General features: G+C 41.6%; 2 protein-coding genes across 5 annotated transcripts in view; one reads left to right on the forward strand and one right to left on the reverse strand.

The window, feature by feature from the left end:
- heatr1 (HEAT repeat containing 1) overlaps nt 1-14077 on the forward strand; it is an 86107-nt gene extending 72030 nt beyond the window's left edge. For both annotated transcript variants that reach the window (XM_078405074.1, XM_078405075.1), the window contains exons 36-45: nt 1336-1625; nt 2266-2416; nt 2508-2666; nt 5136-5270; nt 9413-9517; nt 9608-9776; nt 10700-10854; nt 11406-11564; nt 12984-13092; nt 13836-14077. In XM_078405074.1, coding sequence (XP_078261200.1) covers nt 1336-1625; nt 2266-2416; nt 2508-2666; nt 5136-5270; nt 9413-9517; nt 9608-9776; nt 10700-10854; nt 11406-11564; nt 12984-13092; nt 13836-13924 — 1521 coding nt within the window. In that variant the 3' untranslated portion in view covers nt 13925-14077. The remainder of the gene's footprint in view (nt 1-1335; nt 1626-2265; nt 2417-2507; nt 2667-5135; nt 5271-9412; nt 9518-9607; nt 9777-10699; nt 10855-11405; nt 11565-12983; nt 13093-13835) is intronic.
- Nucleotides 1-20081, reverse strand: part of LOC144596583 (galectin-8-like) — a 42129-nt gene that overhangs the window by 8713 nt on the left and 13335 nt on the right. Inside the window, exons 8-10 of one of the 3 annotated variants that reach the window (XM_078405079.1) lie at nt 18860-19025; nt 18014-18159; nt 15681-17932 (exon numbers count right to left, since the gene is read on the reverse strand). In XM_078405079.1, coding sequence (XP_078261205.1) covers nt 17932; nt 18014-18159; nt 18860-19025 — 313 coding nt within the window. In that variant the 3' untranslated portion in view covers nt 15681-17931. Of the gene's footprint in view, nt 1-15680; nt 18160-18859; nt 19026-20081 lie in introns of those variants that run through there. The other 2 variants (XM_078405078.1, XM_078405076.1) reach the window with 2 other exon arrangements.

A 20081-nucleotide genomic window follows, 5' to 3' on the forward strand; every position in this document is an offset into this window, starting at 1 on the left:
TGACAGTGGAGGAGGCCCAGGACAGAAAGGTCAGTGTGGGAAGGGGAAGGAGAGTTAAGATGTTTAGCAACCAGGTGATCGAGTAGGCCAAGGTGGACTGAGTGGCCTAGTCAGCGCTTGGTCTCGCTGATATATAGGATTCCACACCTGGAATAGCAGATACAGTAGATGAGGTTGGAGGAGGTGCAAGTGAACTTCTGCCTCACCTGAAAGGACTGTCGGGGGAGGAGGTATAGGGACAGGTATTGCTTCTCCTGCGGTACCTGGGGAAATATCGGCAAGACCAAGCGCACTGTATATCTAAAGTCTAACTAAATAAAAAGGAAAAAAATACAGGGATGCAGGAAAACTATTGGATAATGGGATTCAGCTAACATCTTTTTCGGAGTGTTGCACAGGAGTCTGGTTTATTATTGCACAGGTCCTGAGATACAGCAAAAATCTTGAGGAAGGGTCTGAAGAAGGGTCTCGACCCGAATCATCACCCATTCCTTCTCTCCCGAGATGCTGCCCGACCTGCTGAGTTACTCCAGCACTTTGTGAATAAATACCTTCGATTTGTACCAGCATCTGCAGTTATTTTCTTATAAAAATCTTGAGGAGATGAATAGTCTCTCCTGTTGTGCAGTCACAGTAAAACCTTGAAATCGATCCATGTCACATTGTCCTGTGACACTGCGTCAGTCAGATCAGCCGAAGTTAAACAGCCAACATCAATGCAAAATGCACAGCTCATCTTTTCAAGCTGTTGGCACAAACACCCTGGAGTCAAAGAAAATCTTTTTTTTTTTAAACCCACAATTTCTGTGTGAACTAAGTTGTTTGTTACAATCAAACAAATCCGCTGTGGAATTGATAAACCAGTGAATAAATGAAAATTAAGCCTGTATATTCAGAGGAAATATGAAAGACCCAGGAGTGTGCACATTGGTGCAATATGAAAGACAAATACGCACATCAGGACATTCAGCATCTGAATGAGAGCCCTGCTTTTCTCCAGTTGTTGATTGATTTGTTGTGTATTCCTCCACAGTTGCTCGTATCACTGTGGGAGAGGAACGGTCAGTTCATATTCCTTGCATGCAGACTGCATAATCTTACACTGTAGAAACAAGTAACTGCAGATGCTGGTTCCAAAATGGACACTAAATGCTGGAGTAACTCAATGGGTCAGGCAGCACCTCCGGAGAACATGGATCTAAATGAGATGCTATTTCTCAAGCTTACTTTATCAGACTTTCTATTGATAATATTTATACACCTAACTCTTTTTTTTGTAATCCCTTTGCATGTTCATTTATGTGAAATAATTTCTTAAATCTGGTTTCTCACCAGGTGAAGTTGCTTCTGAGCCTAATCGAGCAGCTTTTGAATATTGTCTGCTGCAAGGAAATAGAAGTGGAACAAGCCGTTAACCGCCAGACAGCCCTCTTCAGCCTGAAACTCTTGTGCAGGTGTTTTGGTGCAGGTCACCAGGATTTCTTTGTTCCTGTGCTGGTGACTACCGTAGACCTAATAGCAGTGGATGGTGGAGAGGAGGAAAGGAATCTGCTGGGCAATGCTCTACTCTGTATTGCTGAAGTTACCACTGCGCTCAAGGCACTGGCAATACCACAGCTTCCCAGGTGTGAAAGTAACTCAATATTCATAATGACCACTTCAGAGCTATTATCATTTTCGTATCCTGAAATCTTGTATTTCATAAGTTCTCGGAGCAGAATTGGGGCATTCGGCCCATCAAGTCCACTCTGCCATTCAATCATGGCTGATATATCTTTCCCTCTCAACCCCATTATCCTGACTTCATTCCATAACCCCTGACATTCTTACCAATCAAGAACCTGTCAATTTGCACCTTAAAAATACCCCTGACTTGACCTCCACTTGGCCATCTGTAGCAATAGTCACCATGTTCTGACTAAAGAATTTCACAACATTCTTGTGGCACGATGCTAGATAAGTAACAGCAGATGTTGCCTTATCAACACAGAAAATTTGTACTATGTTTAGTTTAGAGATATAATATGGAAACAGACATTGTGAGTCAACATTCCTGTGCTGTACTGTTCTATGTTCTCGTATGGTTATGTGGTATGGTTATACAACATGGTTAAGAGTGTAGATGCATCTCCAAATCCCATGCACTCCCACCATGTTTCCCATGTTGCCCTTTTAGCGAATTGTAGTTGCTCATTTGATCTTGTTTATAGATCACCATGCATTATAAATGCTAAACCTTCATGAGAATGGGTTTATTTTGTTCAGGCTGATGCCAGGACTTCTGAAGACTTTGAAAAAGCAGAAATCTCTGCTGTCCAACGAGATTTATTTACTCAGTGCCGTTACAGCATTGCAGAGGGTCGCAGAAACACTGTCGCACTTCATCAGCCCTTACCTACGAGACGTTCTAATACAGGTAAGTTCAACAGCCATCTCCTGTTACATTATACCAAAGAAAGCATCTTATCTTGAAGTTTAAATAACCATGCAATGATACTTCCTTGTAGATCACCCAGTTGACCAACATTGCTGCAAAGGGAAACCGCTCATTACAGCTTGATCTGCGTCTAACATCACTTCGAACTACATTGGCAACAAAGCTTGCTTCTCGGGTTCTGTTGCCATCAATTAGCAAGTGTTACGATAAACTTGCTGACACCAAGGAGGTGAGTATTTATCTCTGTCGGGATTTCTGCTTCATTTCCATTCTCTTTTTGAGTTAGAATTGAAGCAACATTTCTAAACCTGCAAATACTTCCTGCTTTGAAGATTAAAACCTCTCGGTTATCATTAACTTGAAAGTTTACCCACTGTAATTGCTTGTACAGCTTTTGTTAAAATGGGTGTTTTGAATGATAGCTGAGAAATATCTAACAGTGTTATAAAAAAAACTAGCATTATATATATATTTTTAAAATATCGTAAACTTATTTATTACTCTCATGAACTACCATTGAGTTTGTTTTGAGTGGGTTTCTAAATGTTTTCAAAAGCTTCTGAATAGTAAATATTCTTTTGCCTTTTATTTTTTGCGTAATCTTACTTTTACTTGAATTTTATGTTTCTACATAGGCTTTGGTCCTGTATTTAATAAATCATAGGAGCAGAATTTAGTTAGGAAATGGGGAAGTACAAAGAGATCTGGGTGCCCTTGTTCATCAGTCACTTAAAGTTAGCATGCAGGTACAGCGGGCAGTTAAGAAAGCTAATGGTATGTTGGCCTTTATGACAAGAGGAGTTGAGTATGGGAGCAAAGAGGTCCTTCTGTAGTTGTACAGGGCTGCAGTGAGACAGCACCTGGAGTACTGTGTGCAGTTTTGGTCTCCAAATTTGAGGAAGGACATTCTTGCTATTGAGGGCGTGCAGCGTAGGTTTACTAGGTTAATTCCCGGAATGGTGGGACTGTCATATGTTGAAAGACTGGAGCGACTAGGCTTGTATACACTGGAATTTAGAAGGATGAGAGGGGATCTTATTGAAACATATAAGATTATTAAGGGATTGGACACGTTAGAGGCAGGAAATATGTTCCGAATGTTGGGGGAGTCCAGAACCAGGGGCCACAGTTTAAGAATAAGGAGTAGGCCATTTAGAACAGAGATGAGGGGAAAAAAATTCAGTCAGAGAGTTGTAAATCTGTGGAATTCTCTGCCTCGGAAGGCAGTGGAGGCCAATTGTCTGGATGCAAGAGAGAGCTAGATAGAGCTCTGGGGGCAGAACGGGGTACTGATTGTGATAGATTGTACCGATTGTGATACTGATAGATACTGGGGGCAGGAATGGGGTACTGATTGTGAATGATCAGCTATGATCACATTGAATGGCGGTGCTGGCTCGAGGGGCCGAATGGCCTACTCCTGCACCTATTGTCTATTGTCAGAATTAGGCCATGCGGCCTATTGAGTCCAATTCGCCACTCAATCATGGTGGATTTATTTTTCCCTCTAAACCCCAATCTCCTGCCATTCATTGGTTTCCACAACTCTGTTTATTTTGTGAATCATCAAAACTTCTAGTATCCACACTAGTCTCTCGCTGAGCATGTTTATTAAGAAGAGATGGTTGCATGTAGTTTGAAATTATGAATTCTGAAGAGTTCTTGGACTGTATCTCTTTGTTCCTCTACTTTACACAGGTGTGTTTATTTTACTTTTTTTTTGGCAGCAGCTGTGACTTTATCTTTGCCTTTTGCAGCACAGTAGATGGTTCAATGTTTAACTGGGCAAAATAGAAGCCACAGAAAGCAGCTGTCAGGCACAGATGGCAGGTTTTTATTGTTGGTTGGTGGATTCATTGAAAAATACTGCACGGAAACGGGTCCTTCAGCCCACCGAGTCCACGCTGACCATCGATTACCCGTTCACACTAGTTCTATGTTCAGTCTGAAGAAGGGTCCCGACACGAAACGTAACCCATTCTTTCTCTCCAGAGATGCTGCCTGACTCGCTGAGTTACTCCAGCATTTTGTGATACCTTCTAGTTCTATGTTATCTCACTTTCGCATCCACTCCCTACACCCAAGGAGTAATTTTCAGAGGCCAATCAACCTACAAACCCGCACATATTTAAGATGTGGGAGGAAACCAGAGCACACAGGGGAAACCCACATGGTCACGGGGCAAACGTGCAAACTCCACACAGACACAGCGCCTGTGGTCAGGATCGCGCCCATGTCTCTGACGCTGTGACGGAGCAGCTCTACCACCTGAACCACTGCCGCCCTATATGTTAAGACCAAATGAATCCACAATGGCACAGTGGCGCAGCAGTAGAGTTGTTGCCTTACAGTGCCAGAGAGGCGGGTTAGATCCTGACTGCGGGTGCTGTCTGTGTGGAGTTTGCACGTTCTCCCTGTGACCGCGTGGGTTTTCTCTGGGTGCTCCTGTTTCCTCCCGCACTCCACTCCAAAGAGGTAAATTGTTCCTCGTGTGCATAGGATAGTGTTGGTGTGCAGGGATCGCTGGTTGGCACAGACTCAGTGGGCCAAAGGGCCTGTTTCCACACTGCATCTCTACACTACACTAAACTAAACACACATGATTTCACGCAGCTATGAGACGATTTATAAGATTCAATTGATGCTGTACTTTAAGTGGAAATAGAAGTAGTCTCTGACATGTTGGTGTCTTTTCCAGAGTTGCCTCGGGCCACTTCTCGACATCCTAAAGGAACACATTTGTCACATGGAAAAGGAACAATTGATTTCCCATCAATCTGAGCTCACATCATTCTTCCTCAAAGCTCTGGATTTCAGAGCTGGACACTTGGAGGTAAGACACACAGAATAATACCATATTTTCAAGATGACATGGTTTACAACAATTCAAATTAATATCTGAATGGAACTTTGTGAATTTGCGGAAAAGCAGCTCACATGGTATACATGGTATAATTCAAACTTTTTGTTGAACTACTGGGAATTGTACATCTACTAGTTTGGAGCAACCCCTTGGTGCCTGGTAGTCATGATCGAACCCTGTCCAATGCCCAAGGATACTTTATTGTCACATGCTCCCAGGTACAGTGAAATTCTTCGTTTTTGCATACACCCCGGTAAAATCACACAGCAGCCTTCACCTAGGCAGAACACAAAGAGTCACCTCGATGCTGACACCGCCAAAGTTTCGAATGTTCTTGGTACAGTTTTATCTTCTCGTAGTGGCGAACCGGGCCTGCCGACGCAGGTGGCTGCGGGCAGCCTGCCGGGTCCTTTATTTTCAGCGATCCACCGGGTCCTTCTTTGTTCTCAGCAGCCCCCAGCCACGGGTCCTTTGTTCTCAGCAGCTCCCCGCCAAGTCCCTCTTCGTTCTCGGCAACGCGGCTGCCAGGTTGCTCATGGCCCGACGGCCGTTCTACCGCCGCACTGCGCCAGACTTTAAGGTTGTGGTTTTACCCGACACGGAGACAAACTTTGGTCCACTGATCGTCGAAATGAAGATGGTGCACATTTAAGATGTGAAGAATGGATTTTAGGATTTTGTTTTTACACAAGAGATTCTCAGGACATGAGATATCTGATAAATTGGATGAGAGCATAAATCGCAAAACCACTTTTCAAGGAACTGGATATATATTTTTAAATATACCATTTTCATAAGTTTATAGGAGCATAATTGGGTTATTCGGCCCATCATGTCTACTCTGCCATTCATTCATGACTGATCTATCTTTTCCTCTCAGCCCCATTCTCCTGCCTTCTCCCCATAACCCCAACACCTGTACTTTGTATAGTCATCAAACAATACTACACGGAAACGCCCTACGGCTCTCCCATCCATGCCAACCAAGTTGCTGAACCGAGCCATCCACATGCCTGTGCCTGACCCATATTCCTCACAATTTTTCCTGTCTGTGTACTAGTCCAAACTTGTGTCCTCTGTTGCTTTAACTCCCCTACCCCGGTGAAAAGACTGGCAGTTCTACCTTATCTATGCACCTCATGATTGTTTTTGCCTCTATCAGGCTACTCTTCGGCTTCCTAAGTTGTGGGAGCAAAGGATCAAGCCACTCTTTATAACTACACGTTCCAGTCCTTGTAAATTCTTTTTGCTCCCTTTCCAGTTTAATTACATCATTTGTGTAGTTTAGTTTCGAGATACAGTGTAGAAACAAACCCTTTGGCCCACCGAGTGCAAGCCGACCATTGATCACCAGCATACTCGTTATCACGTTATCCCACTTTTGCATCCTACACACTTTATAGATGCCAATTAACCTACAAACCTGCTCGCCTTTGGAGTGTGGGAGGAATCCGGAGTACCTGAGGAAACCCACGTGGTCACAGGGCAAACGTACAAACTGCATAGATAGGGCCCCCCTCTAGTCAGGATGGACACTGGGTTTCTGGTGCTGTGTGCTGCCCCTGTAGCAGGGTGAGTAAAACTCTACACAATGCTCCAAATGCGTTCATACCCATACTATGTACAGCTGTAATATAACATCCCAGCTTCTGTTCTCAGCACCCCCACCGATGAAGGCAAGCATGCCAAACGTCTTCTACACCAATGGTTCACCCAAGGGTGAATGAAATTAGAGGGGTGCATGAAGGGTGCATTAATTAATATTTAAAAATTATACACAAGGGAGAATAAGACAAAAATTACCAAAGAACAAGAAAATTTAGTCGAAGGTGAATGAAATTTTGTGATAAAGACTCAAGGGTGAATGAGTTTAAGAAGCACTGTTCTACACCACTCTGTCGACCTGTATCATCGCTTTCATGGAACTGTGTGTTTCGGTCTTTCTGTTCGACAACTCCAGGACTAATAAGACTATGGATAACTCGGATTCATTGTAAGCATTGAGCTGAATGACTATCTGCATCAGACAACTATAAGTCATTGTTGCACAAGGGTATTTAACATATTGGTCCTGCTGCCACTTTAATCAATTTTCATCAATCACAGCCACTAAAATTCATTAAGTCATTAATCTCATTGCTATTGTGGCATGTTGCTGCACAATAACAGTTGCATACGAAAATCTGTTTGCCATTTAATGCACTTTGAAATGTACCAATTTAATTCGCATTTAGCCTCATATTGACATATCAATTCCCAGGTATAAATGTGTTTTTGTGAGTCTTTTGTTTTACTACGACTGTTCTGCCATCTCCTAAACTTTTGGCATAATTTGTGGTTTTTAACAAATTTGCATGGCCACTTCTGGCCAGACCCCAAAGTTTGCCTTGAAACCATTTGTTAATGAGGTAATTGAGGAACAGTTTCTTCCCAGCTGTGATCAGACAACTGAACCATCCTAAAGGGCCTGTCCCACTTAGGCGATTTTTTAGGCTACTGCCGGCGACTGTCAAAGTCTTAGCAGATCGCCAAAAAAATTAACCCTACGACAATGACCACGACAACCTAAGACAACCTACCACATAGGCGACGGCAAGCTGACGACAACCGGCGACTCAGTCTTCGCTACCTAGGACGTCCACTACGACAGGGACCACGGCAAGCAAGACAACCAACGAAAACCTGCACTTATGTGGAGGTGTCACAAGCACAACTCACATGTGAAATAAAGTTGATTTTGGTGATTATTTAAAAAATAGGTGTCCAAATTTATTGAATTTGTAAGTACTTTATCATGACATCTCATTCAAAGATTCTAGTCGCATTCATTTTGACCATTAAAATCAAATGCTGACACACACACACTGCGCTATGAGAACACTTTTCATTCATTTATTTAGATCTATGAGGCAAGCACATCCACAGGCATTTCACTATTTTTATTAAAGGCCAAAGCTCGCACATAGACAGACACTACTAACACAAAGATAAACTGAGCTTTACTGTTATGCTGTTTGTAGGGGGTATGCACACCTGACCATAAGGACAGCAAGGTCCGGCCAGACCATTTCACACGTCATTGTCCTTTATGGTCAGGTGTGCATACCCCCTACAAACAGCATGGCAGTAAAACTCAGTTTATCTTTGTGTTAGTCGTGTCTGTCTATGTGTGAGCTTTGGCCTTTAATAAACATAGTGAAATGCCTGTGTATGTGCTTGCCTCATTGATCTAAATAAATGAATGAAAAGTGTTCTCACAGCGCAGCGCATGTGTCAGCGTTTGATTTTAATGGTCAAAATGAATGCGACTAGAATCTTTGAATGAGATGTCATGATAAAGTACTTAGAAATTCCGACACCTATTTTTTTTTTAAAAATCACCAAAATCAACTTTATTCAAAAACTCTTTGGGTGAGATGTCATGATAAAGTACAGGCGACAACCTTGCAAACCTGGGGACAGCATGCGACAGCGCCCGCAATAAGCAACGATACCTGCCGACAAGCCAGCTGTCGCCGAGAAATTTCATACCGGATGATTTCTCAGCGACGCGCCGAGATCCATCGTGATTATTTGAAGACTCCTCACGATCATGCCCGTGACATCCCGGCGAACTGTCGGCGACAGCCTAGTCGCCGGCAGTCGCCTTAAAATCGCCTAAGTGGGACAGGCCCTTAAAGAGAGGTCCTAACCTACCATCTACCTCACTGGAGACCCTCGGACTATCTTTAATCAGACTTTACTGGACTTTATCTTGCATTAAACGTTATTCCCCCTATCCTGTATCTGTGCAGTGTGGATGACTCGATTGTGATATGTGCAGTATTTCCGCTGAATGGTTAGCCCGCAACAAGAAGCCTTTCACTGTCCCTCGGTACACATGATAATAAACTAAACTAAACTAATTCCAAGATAACGTACACAGGTTGGGACAGGACGGGACAGGTCATTCTTCAGAATGACAGGTAATTCCATTCTCCTATTGGGTGTGATAAAGGCACTTAGACATCCATACGTACAAGGCTATAGTTGTGCATTACATAAACCACCTCTATTACTATTTTAAGTGTACATATAAGGCCAACTTTCCTTCTATTTCTTCCCATCTGTAGGATGACCTGGACAAAGTAGGTGAAATTGAGGGTCACGTCATCAATTGTCTGGTTGGCATGATAATGAAACTTTCGGAGGTTACTTTCAGACCCTTGTTCTTTAAGGTATGTCAATAATATTCGGTAAACAATTCCACAGATGAATATGTGCAAATTATTTTTTTAACCACCGACATATGGTTTGCTTCTAATCAGCTGTTCGACTGGAGCAAGTCTGAGGGGTTCCCTACAGATCGATTGATTACATTTTACCGCTTAGCAGATAGCATTGCGGACAAGCTGAAAGGTTTATTCACCCTGTTTGCTGGGCAGCTGGTGAAGCCTTTCGCTGAAATTCTGAACCAGACCAACACAGCCAAGACAGGTAAGTTGAAGTTTATTAACTTTTTTATTATTCAAGCCCCATATGTGGTAAGGGTCTTTCAGAAACAGTAATCTCAGGGAAGAATTATCATCAAAATATAAATGACAGCAAAAGACACATAGTGCTGGAGTAACTCAGCAGGTCAGGCAGCATCTCTGGTGAACATGGGATAGGTGATGTTTCAGGGTGGGCCCCTTCTTCAGACAGGTCTGACAGCACTTATTTGTTTAGTATGTACTGGTTCAACAGGCAAATGTGTTTGTCTAGTGTGATTGAGTTTAATAAGGAAATTAATGAGATCGGGGGCAGCGCAGTTGCTGCCTTGCAGCGCCAGAGACCTGGGTTTGATCCAGATTACGAGTGCTGTCTGTGCGGAGTTTGTACGTTCTCCCTATGAGTGGGTTTTCTTTGGGTGCTCCGTTTTCCTCTCGCATTCCAAAGACATGCAGGTTTGTAGGTAATTGGCATCAGTAAAAAAAAATCTCCTTAGTGTGTGTAGTGTTAGTGTATGGGGGTGATGGCTTTTTGATCAACTTTGACCCAGAGTTGGGGAATCAAAACCAAAAGGACATAGATCCAAGGTGACAGGGGCAAGATTTAATAGGAACCTGGGGGGGGGGGGCAACCTTTTCACTCTAAGGGTGGCAGGTAAATGGAACATTCTGCCAGAGGAGAGAGTTGGGGCATATACTATAGCAGCATTTAAAAGACTATTGGACAGGTACAAAGAAAGCAACGGTTCAGAGAAAAATGGGCCAAACACGGGCAAATGGGACTAGCTTAGATGGGGTATCCATGTCAGCATGTATGGGTCGTGCCGAAGGGCTTGTTTCAGTGCTGTATGATTCTATGACTCTGGAACTGCAGAATTACTCGCACACTCTACTGAGTTTAATAAATCATCTTTTTTTCTTCCAAAATAGATGAAAGTTTCTTTGACTCAGACAGCAGCGCAATAAAATCATGCCTCTTACTTCAGTTCGTCACTGACTGCATGCACAAAATCTTTCTCTTTGACACTCAGCAATTTGTCAGCAAGGAAAGAGCTGATACTCTCATGATGCCCTTGGTGGATCAGGTGTGTAACTCTCACTGTGCCTGTCAAAGCTAGTTCCATTCACTTGCCAGCTTCATTAAACATGCAATTATGATCTTACAACTTGACTTTATTTGGTTATTTTATCCCGACTATTGACACAGAATGATGTGCACAGCTGTAAAGTGTTCATATTACAATGTTTAAAAGAGTATTGTTGCGCAATTGTCAATGGCAGTGATTGCTTACTAATTTCAATGGCCAACTGCAGTGTAAGGAGCGACAGTTCTCTTAAGAGAATAGCGTTTGATTGGGGAGATTACATGGAAACTGTTTTTCCTATTTTTTGTTCCAAGACAGCGCTTTTTCCACTTGTCAGGTAACCTTTAAATGGTTCCCCAGTTCATGATTAGAAATCGCATTGTAATTAATTCAATCCATGTAATACAAATAGTATTTCCTAATTTGTTAATTGCCCTTTATCCAACTCACTTTACAGAAACACATGTTATAGCAGAACTGTAATTACTCTTATGGTGGCTTGAAACTATTACGGACTGTGAATATATTCTGACATTTTGTAATCTTTGTAGCTGGAAAACATGCTGGGCAGTGAGGAGGAGTACAAGGATAGAGTGACCAAACATCTTATCCCATGTATCGCTCAGTTTTCTGTTGCCATTGGTGATGATTCCCTCTGGAAGCCACTGAATTACCAAATCTTGCTTAAAACAAGGCACAGCTCACCAAAGGTAAGCAGCAGGATTTGACGAAAAAGATTCCTGTTTCCAAAATGGCACTCTTAATCTGTACTATTTACAGATTATCTGGTAATTATTATTGCTATTAGTTTATTAGTCCAGTCAAATCATACTAGACATGAGTACAATCAAGCCATTCACTGGTGCAATAGGTGGTGCAAAATGAAAAATACTAAGAGTGCAGAATATAGTGTTATCGCATTGCAATTGTAGAGGGGAAAAAAAGTGTAGGGTTTACAAAGAGGTAGGTTCAGTAGTCTGATAACTCTGTTCCTGAATCTGGCGGTACATGCTTTCGAGCTTTGTATCATGTCAACATTATTGTCCATTCCTAGCCATGCGTCTCGATTAATATCGTATTTTGCTGAGTATAGCACTTGAGTTTTGAAGAACCTTTGGGGATGATCTGGTGATAATCATATTTCATTGCAAATACCAACTTGATATGGTCAGTGTTTGCTGGTGATCATATTTCCCAATTGGATGGTGAACCCCAAAGACGTAAAAGGGCTCTGGTTCAATGTATATGGAATCAGCTGTGCTTTTTCAAATTCTTGGGATGTGGTGGTTCCATATTACCCTTTATTCTTTGCTATAAAAGGCATTAACTTTTCCAAAACTGCAGTCTTTTATCTAGCATTTTAGTGAGGACATTAGTGAACCAGCTAGGTTTTCTACAGCAGCTTTTATAGTCAGTTGTTTCTGAAACGACCAGATTTACTGATTTAGATTTCACAATTATGCAAACAATCTATTTTATGAAAAGAACAACAGGAGGTGAACATTTTCCTTCACAATCCCTAGGCTACTGTTCGGGAAATTTCCTTCCTAATCTGAGGAAGAGTTTTGATGAGTTTGTGTTAGACTTCGATGCCTTTCCTCTACTCTCTCCATCCATATGCTTTTACAGTGATAGCTGATCATAAGTGCATTAAGAGCTGCTGAATCGCTCACAATTAACCAGTTTCTGTTTTCAGAAGCCAGGGAAGTTAAGCCATGATGGATTTGACTTATTTGAGATAATTTAGATGTTTTCCTGAGCTACTATCTACCCCTTTGGAGATCCTCAGACTATCTTTGATCGAACTTTACTTGCACTGAACATTATTCCCTTTATCATGTATCTACACTGTGGATGGGTCGATTGTAATCACACATCATCTTTCCACTGACTGGATAGCACGTAACAAAAGCTTTTCACTGTACCTCAGTACATTTGATAATGAACAAAATTCAAACTTGGACATTGTTCCTAGATTGATATTTAATTAATTAAGTTCGGGGGGAAAATCATTTCCAAACAGCCTGGGTCATCAATTTGTGGTTTGAGCCTCCTGTTTTAAGGTGCTAGTATTTTTTTTTTACCTCATTGATGGTTGAAAGGGTTAAAATATTGCTTTTAATGTGCAGGTGAGGTTTTCTGCTCTCATTATGCTGTTGGAATTGGCTGGTAAACTCAAGGAGAACTACATGGTGTTATTGCCTGAAACCACCCCCTTCTTGGCAGAACTGTTGGAAGGTAAGCTACTGACTTGAACTAAAATCTTAATGCAAATATTAATGTGTAATAAGAAACTCATCATTCTGTTTAGTATAAGTTTAGTTTAGAGTTACAGCGCAGAAACAGGCCCTTAGGCTCACCGACTCCACACCGACCAATAATCCCCCGCACACTAACACTATACTACACACACACACACACGAGGGACAATTTATAATTTTCCCAAGCCAATTAACGTACAAACCTATTCAACTTTGGAGTGTGGGAGGAAACTGGAGAGCCCAGAGAAAATCCACGCCGCCACAGGGAGAATGTACAAACTCCGTACAGACATTACCCACAGTCAGGATCAAACCCGGATATACGGTGCTGTGAGGCAGCAACTGTGCAGCCCCAGAGCTTAAATCTTGGTTGGCATGGATGAGTTGGGCCAAAGAGCCTGTTTCCATGCTGTATGACTGTGACTTCTATCACATTTCCTCCACACCTCCTTTGGTCCATGGAGAACAATCCCAGGCTTCCTTAGTTTCTTCCCATTGAAATCCCTCATACTGTAGAACCACTGGGGAAATCTTTTCTGCATCATCTCTGGAATATTTACATGCTTCGGAAAGTGTGGTAACCAGAAATTAATACCGTTCCCTAGTTATAGCCCACCCCAGTGATTTCTACTACGAGGCATAACTTCTCTGCTTTTGCACACCATGCCTCTTTATTTCAGTGAGAGTTTTGAGTTCAATATTGTGTGCTTTATGTTACAGATGAATGCGAAGAAGTGGAACACCACTGTCAGAAAGTGATCCAACAGCTGGAAGTCATTCTTGGAGAGCCACTACAGAGCTATTTCTGAAACCCCCATGTTGTAGGAAGTTTTATAGATGATGAATGTATTTTTTACATGTAAAGTTTTGTATTAAGAATCACATGATTCACACGGGTATTAAAAAGTACTGGCCCTACTCTCAATGCTGAAGTTGCAGAATTCTACCTTGTGCAAACCAACACTGATGATTTTTATTGTAGGAAGGAATGGCAGATGCTGGTTTACACAGAAGATAGACACAAAGTGCTGGAGTAATCCAGCAGATCTGGCAGCAGCAATAAGTGACGTTCTGGGTCTGAAGAAAGGTGTCGACTCGAAACGTCACCCATTCCTTTTCTCCAGAGATGCAGCCTGATCCTCTGCGTTGCTCCAACAGGGAGAGCGTACAAACTCTATAGACAGCATCTGTAGCCAAGATAGATCTCGGGTCTCTGGCACTATAAGGCAGCAACTCTACTGTTGAGCTGTCCGTTCTGCCACTGGGAAGTTTATTTACTGTGTCAGGCTCCCTGAAGGTGGCAGCACAGGTAGATAAGGCATACATGTAAAGTATGATGTGATTACAGTGGAAAGGAGTCACCACAAAGGCATCCAGGGTGGAGCATTTCATTTATGAGACTGGATAAGATAGGTTTGCTCTCCTTGGAGTGGAAGCGGCTGATCGAGGTGTACAAAATTATGAGGGCATTAATAATAGGAATTTTTGCTGCACCAGTGGCATTGTAAAACAGGACATGGACCCACTCCAATCCCTTGTCTTCATTCTGAGGAAGAACTTTTTCCCTCACTGTTTGAAATCTAGAACAGTGTCTGCAGAGGTAGTGAAGGCAAATACTCACATTTCAGTATTAGTTTATTGTTGTCACATGTACTGAAATACAGTGAAAGGTTTGCATGAAAGTCATATCAGAGATGAGTATAAAAGTGAAAATAAACAGCAGAATTATATTATTACATTTACAAAAATAGTGCAGATAGAAAAAAGTGCAAATGTCGCAAAGAGGATAGATTGAAAGATCGGTAATTCATCACTAGCTTCTGTGAGGTTCATTCAAGATGCTGCTTACCGCAAGGAAGAAGCTGTTCCTGAATTTTGGATCCAGCAGCAGAGAAGAGATAATTACCCAGGCAATATCATCTTCGGAGACTCAACAAGGGTCCCCACCAGAGTTGTTACCAATTCACATACTCCAGAGATGCTACCTGACCTGCTGAGTTGGCCTTAGGAAGTGTAGATAGTGGATTGTAGAGGGGAAGGGGGGGGGGGTGGGGGGGAGGAAAAAGAGTGGTGGTGGTGAGTGGGTGAGGGCAGTGGTGTGTTGGTAGTGAATATGTACGTCGTGGGAGGCTAGCTTTATAACTGCCATTTCTTCCATTCTGGGCAGACGTCTACATGAACATTTGAATTGTCAAGATATGGAAGGGTGCAGGTCAAGTGCTGTTAAATGGAATTAGAGATATGGTTGGGTGCGGGGGCTGGTGTGTTTTTTTTCGTTTAGAGATACAATGCAGAAACACGCTGACCAGCAATCCCTGCCCACTTACTTTATCCTACACACTTTACAGTTATACCAAGCGCATTAACCTACAAATCTGTACCTCTTTGTGGTGTAATTCTGAAGGAAGGAAAAAAGTGTCATTACATTCATGGTACAAGCTACTCCATGCATTGCACCAAGAAACTCCAGCCTGACTGCATTACTTGCATCAGTTCTTGAACTTTACTATTTAATCTTGGAGTACAACTTCAATTTAAAATTAAACATTGATGACACATTTCAACTAGTTCATAAAAATGTAAATGGATATTTATCTAGTTTGCAGGATAACAAGTCAGTATATTAATTTATAATAGGTCAAAGCTGATGTTGATGCTATTTTTTTCTAAAGTTCCTACACAACATTTAATTCCACCAATTCCAAAATAAGCTTAGACTGCTTTATGGCCAGCCAGAAAATAGCATATTCATTCAGAAAAAGTGTGGCTGAGCCCCAAATCCTGTAAACAATTTACAACATGGAATCTAAAAAGAGTCACACTTTGCAACTGAATACTATTTGACGTGAAATTCTTCCCATTCAATCACTAATTTGCACAAATTACTTTGGAAAGAAAAACATGTTTCATTAAAATGCAAACCAAGTGTGGGCAAAAAAACCCCCACACTATCCTAGATTTGGTTACCACATTCTCAGCATCAAGAATTATTTGACTACAACTCCTCAGAGGTCATTGCAAATTCAAGTTTAGTTTAGACATACGGGGCAAAAACGGGTCCTTCGGCCCACACCAACTAGCGATCCCCATACACTAACACTATCCAACACACTTGAGACAATTTACAATATTTATCGAAGCCAATTAACCTACACGTCTTCAGCAAGTGAGAGAAATTCCACATGGTCATCGGGAGAATATACAAACTGTACAGAGTGCACTCTTAGTCAGGATTGAACGGGGCTCTTTGGCTATGTAAAGCAACAACTCTGCTGCTGCACCACTGCTGCCTATGCCTTAATGGGCCTTATACAAAATGCTAATTACAAAAAGTCAAGATGTCTGCTTTAAGTCATTACAGAATGTAAAGCTGACAGAATTCTTAAGCAATAAATTAAGTTTAAGTGAAGAGTTTGGCTTTTAAATCAAATAATGATAAATTTTCATTACCAGCAGTTGGTGAAAATCTCAGCACAATACAGGGCAATCTAGATTCATAGATTGCAATTCATTGGCAATTTTCAGATTCATAGATTGCACGTGACATTGGGATAGGGAGAAGTAGTGAAATATCCAGTGCTTGATCCTCAGCCCTACAAACCTAGCATGTTAACGACCCAGTTAATTTGCACGCATTGGATTGGTAAATTATGTACAAAGCTGTAATGTCCCACAATTTTGGCAATGGTTTGGTAAATAATCTATTTTCTGCTCCTGCTAATTTCATCCATGAGCATAGTTCCGATCAAAATCAAAAAACAAATGCTTTTGATCATCAAACAGATAAAGTGCTACAGAAATATTTCAGCTGTATCCTTCCCAGGAGTTCGTAGTTCAAAACGAGGGAAATAGTCAATATTTTTAAAGTTCTATTATGCGATGGCAGTAAAGTTTAAATGCATGTTTGTGCAGAGATAAGCATTACACATCTGCATAGAATTTGAAGCTGTATTGAATATCTTGAAAGTCTTGTCCGAGACACAAGGTACAAGGGAAATCAGTGTTGCAAGCAGCCAAGATCAGGCTTGATGCTCGAGTGTTAAAGGTGCTAGTTGTAAGTGAAAATTGTGGCTTAAACTGAGTGCGCACAGCTGGTAATCCGAGCACATACACAAAAAAAAAGTTAGGAAAGTAGTTTTACATTACAGTGATAGGACTTACAAAAGAGAAATATAGAGCCAAAGACCCTAATACAAAGAGAAGCAAATGCATTAAAATTATTTTTCCTTGGCCTTTCAAAGATATTGGAAGATGAAAGTTATTAACTTGAATCAACTATTCTAGAGAAATTATAAACTTTTCTGGGCACAATTTAAAGGAACATACATACATGCAAAAACCTTGGATCAGTTTCAAAACAATTTCTCCATTTGTGGGCACTTCAGCATGTCCAGTCCTACAGAATATTTTCATTAGGCATTAGAGATGCGACAAACTTTACCAATGATTATTTAAAAAAAGCTACACAGCTTTGTCTAGTGAACAAATGCTACAAAAATTAAATATTTAAATTGTATGTTTTTTCCAAGTTTAACTTACAATTAAGGTATTTTGGAAATATTGACAATGGTTGAATTAGGTTAAGACTTAGACAAGCTTGGGGTTTTGTATTCCGAAGCAAAGTATCGTAAATGCTCAACTAAAATCCATTCATATTCGTATTTCTTAAACATTTAAGGGTTGAGCATCTGTGGAAATATGATCTTCATACGTGGTTTCAAGTACACAGTTAAGTAATTCAAAAGCAAATGGATCTTCAATTATCGTCCAACAATCCCAGAAAACAAAATGTTCTTCTCAATTTGATGACGCACTCTCTAGAATTGGAAATAGAATTTGGTTAGATTACTTTCTTTTCACCTGATGTTTATATTGGACAGCAGTTTCCCTCCACCTACCAAGTCTGTACATCTATCAACTGGATATCTCCTTCCACCTGCAACACGTCAATTTTATTCAAATCGGTAAATCGGTGTTTGTACTCCACTGAGTGCTTCCCATTTGCAGCTATCTTGAAGCAGTCAGAATCACAATAAATAATAACCTGAAACACAAGTAGAAGACATTGTAAGTATGAACAGTCTAAACAAGACAACCTTAGAGTCAAGAGTTTTTAATGCGTTTATACACACCACATAGTGTTTATATGGACCAGGACTGTAAAAAATATATTTGCTGCAGCCTTACAGGCACATTAAACCACAAATAAATATTTAATCATACAATAAATTCAGTTATGGGGTAACCAGAAAGTCATAGTGCAAAGCATGTTGTGCAACATTACAGTCCATACGAGTTTGGTGCCAAGATAGGGTTGGGCAGGTGGTTCAAAAGCCTAATAATTGATGGGAAGATATTCATGAGCTGGGAAGTAATGTTTTTTAGGCTCCTGTAGCTTCTAAAAATATTTTGTGATTAACAACGTTTCTTCCTACCAAACCCAGTAACAACTTAAACTTCATCCAACCATCCCTCTACCAGTCGGAAAATGGATCCTGACCCAAAACTCCATCACACATTCATGCTCTCCAGAGATGCTGCCTGAGCTGCTAAGTTACTCAGGCATTTTGATTTGATTTCTTAACCAGCATCTGCAGTTTCTTGGATGTTCCCTTCATTGCTTTCGTTCCAACGTGGATAATCCTAGTTTGTGTAATGCAGACCCGATTTAACTCTTGTATTTTACACAATTCTACGTTCTCCCACAAAGCCTACGTGCCACTTAAAAGTCACAGTTTACATACCTCAAAGTATGCCTCTGGATTAAATGGAAAATCATCTACTTTCTGCTCCTCTTCTCCCCAGCTTTGATGGAGGAAAGAATTTCGAATAAAAACTCTCTCCTTGAAACGTGGATTCAGATGCAGTGGAACATCAGTGGTGTCACTCACTTGGAGATTTATGGCAAATCTGAGAATTTATACAATGTTTCGTTAAGAGATACAGCATGGAATCAGGCCATGTGGCCCGCCGAGTTCACGCCAACCAGCGATCACCCATACACGAGTATCACAAAATGCTGGAGTAACTTAGTGGGTCAGGCAGCATCTCAGGAGAGAAGGAATGGGTGATGTTTCAGGTCGAGACCCTTCAGACTTGTGTCAGGGGAGGGGGCGGGACAAAGAAAGGATGTAGTTGGAGACAGGAAGACATTGGGAGAACTGGGAAGGGGGAGGGGAAAGAGAGGGACAGAGGAACTGTCTGAAGTTAGAAAATTCAATGTTCATACCGCTGGGGTGTAAGCTGCCCAAGCGAAATATGAGATGCTGTTCCTCCAATTTGCAGTGGCCCTCATTATGACAATGAGGAGGCCCATGACAGAAAGGTCAGACTGGGAGGGGGAGTTGAAGTGCCACCAGGAGATCAGGTTGGTTAAGGCGAACTGAGCAAAGGTGTTGACGACTGCATTGGTGCTACTTCTTGTACCCATGCAGAACTCACTGACTTCATAAATTTCATCACTAATTTCCATCCTACTCTTAAATATACTTGGACCATCTCCGACATCTCCCTACCTTTTCTGGATATCACCATCTCCATCACAGGAGACAGACTAATGACTGACATCTACAAACCTACTGACTCCCACAGCTATCTTGACTACACTTCTTCCCATCCTGTCTCCTGTAAAAAGTCTATCCCCTACTTCCAATTCCTCCGTCTGCGCCCAGGGTGAGGTGTTTCACACTAGGGCATCAGAGATGTCCTCATTCCTTAGGAAACGGAGCTTCCCCTCTTCCATTATAGATGAGGCTCTTACTAAGGCCTCTTCTATATCCTGCAGCTCCGCTCTTGTTCCCCCTCTCCCCATTCGTAACAAGGATAGAGTCCCATTTGGCCTCACCTTCCACCCCATCATCCAGCGTATACAACAAATTATCCTCCAACATTTCCGTCACCTCCAACAGGATCCCACTACTGGCCACATCTTCCCATCTCTTCCCCTTTCTGCTTTCCGTAGAGACC

Source organism: Rhinoraja longicauda, chromosome 9 (genome assembly GCF_053455715.1).
Source record: "Rhinoraja longicauda isolate Sanriku21f chromosome 9, sRhiLon1.1, whole genome shotgun sequence".
Taxonomy (NCBI): Eukaryota; Metazoa; Chordata; class Chondrichthyes; order Rajiformes; family Arhynchobatidae; genus Rhinoraja; species Rhinoraja longicauda.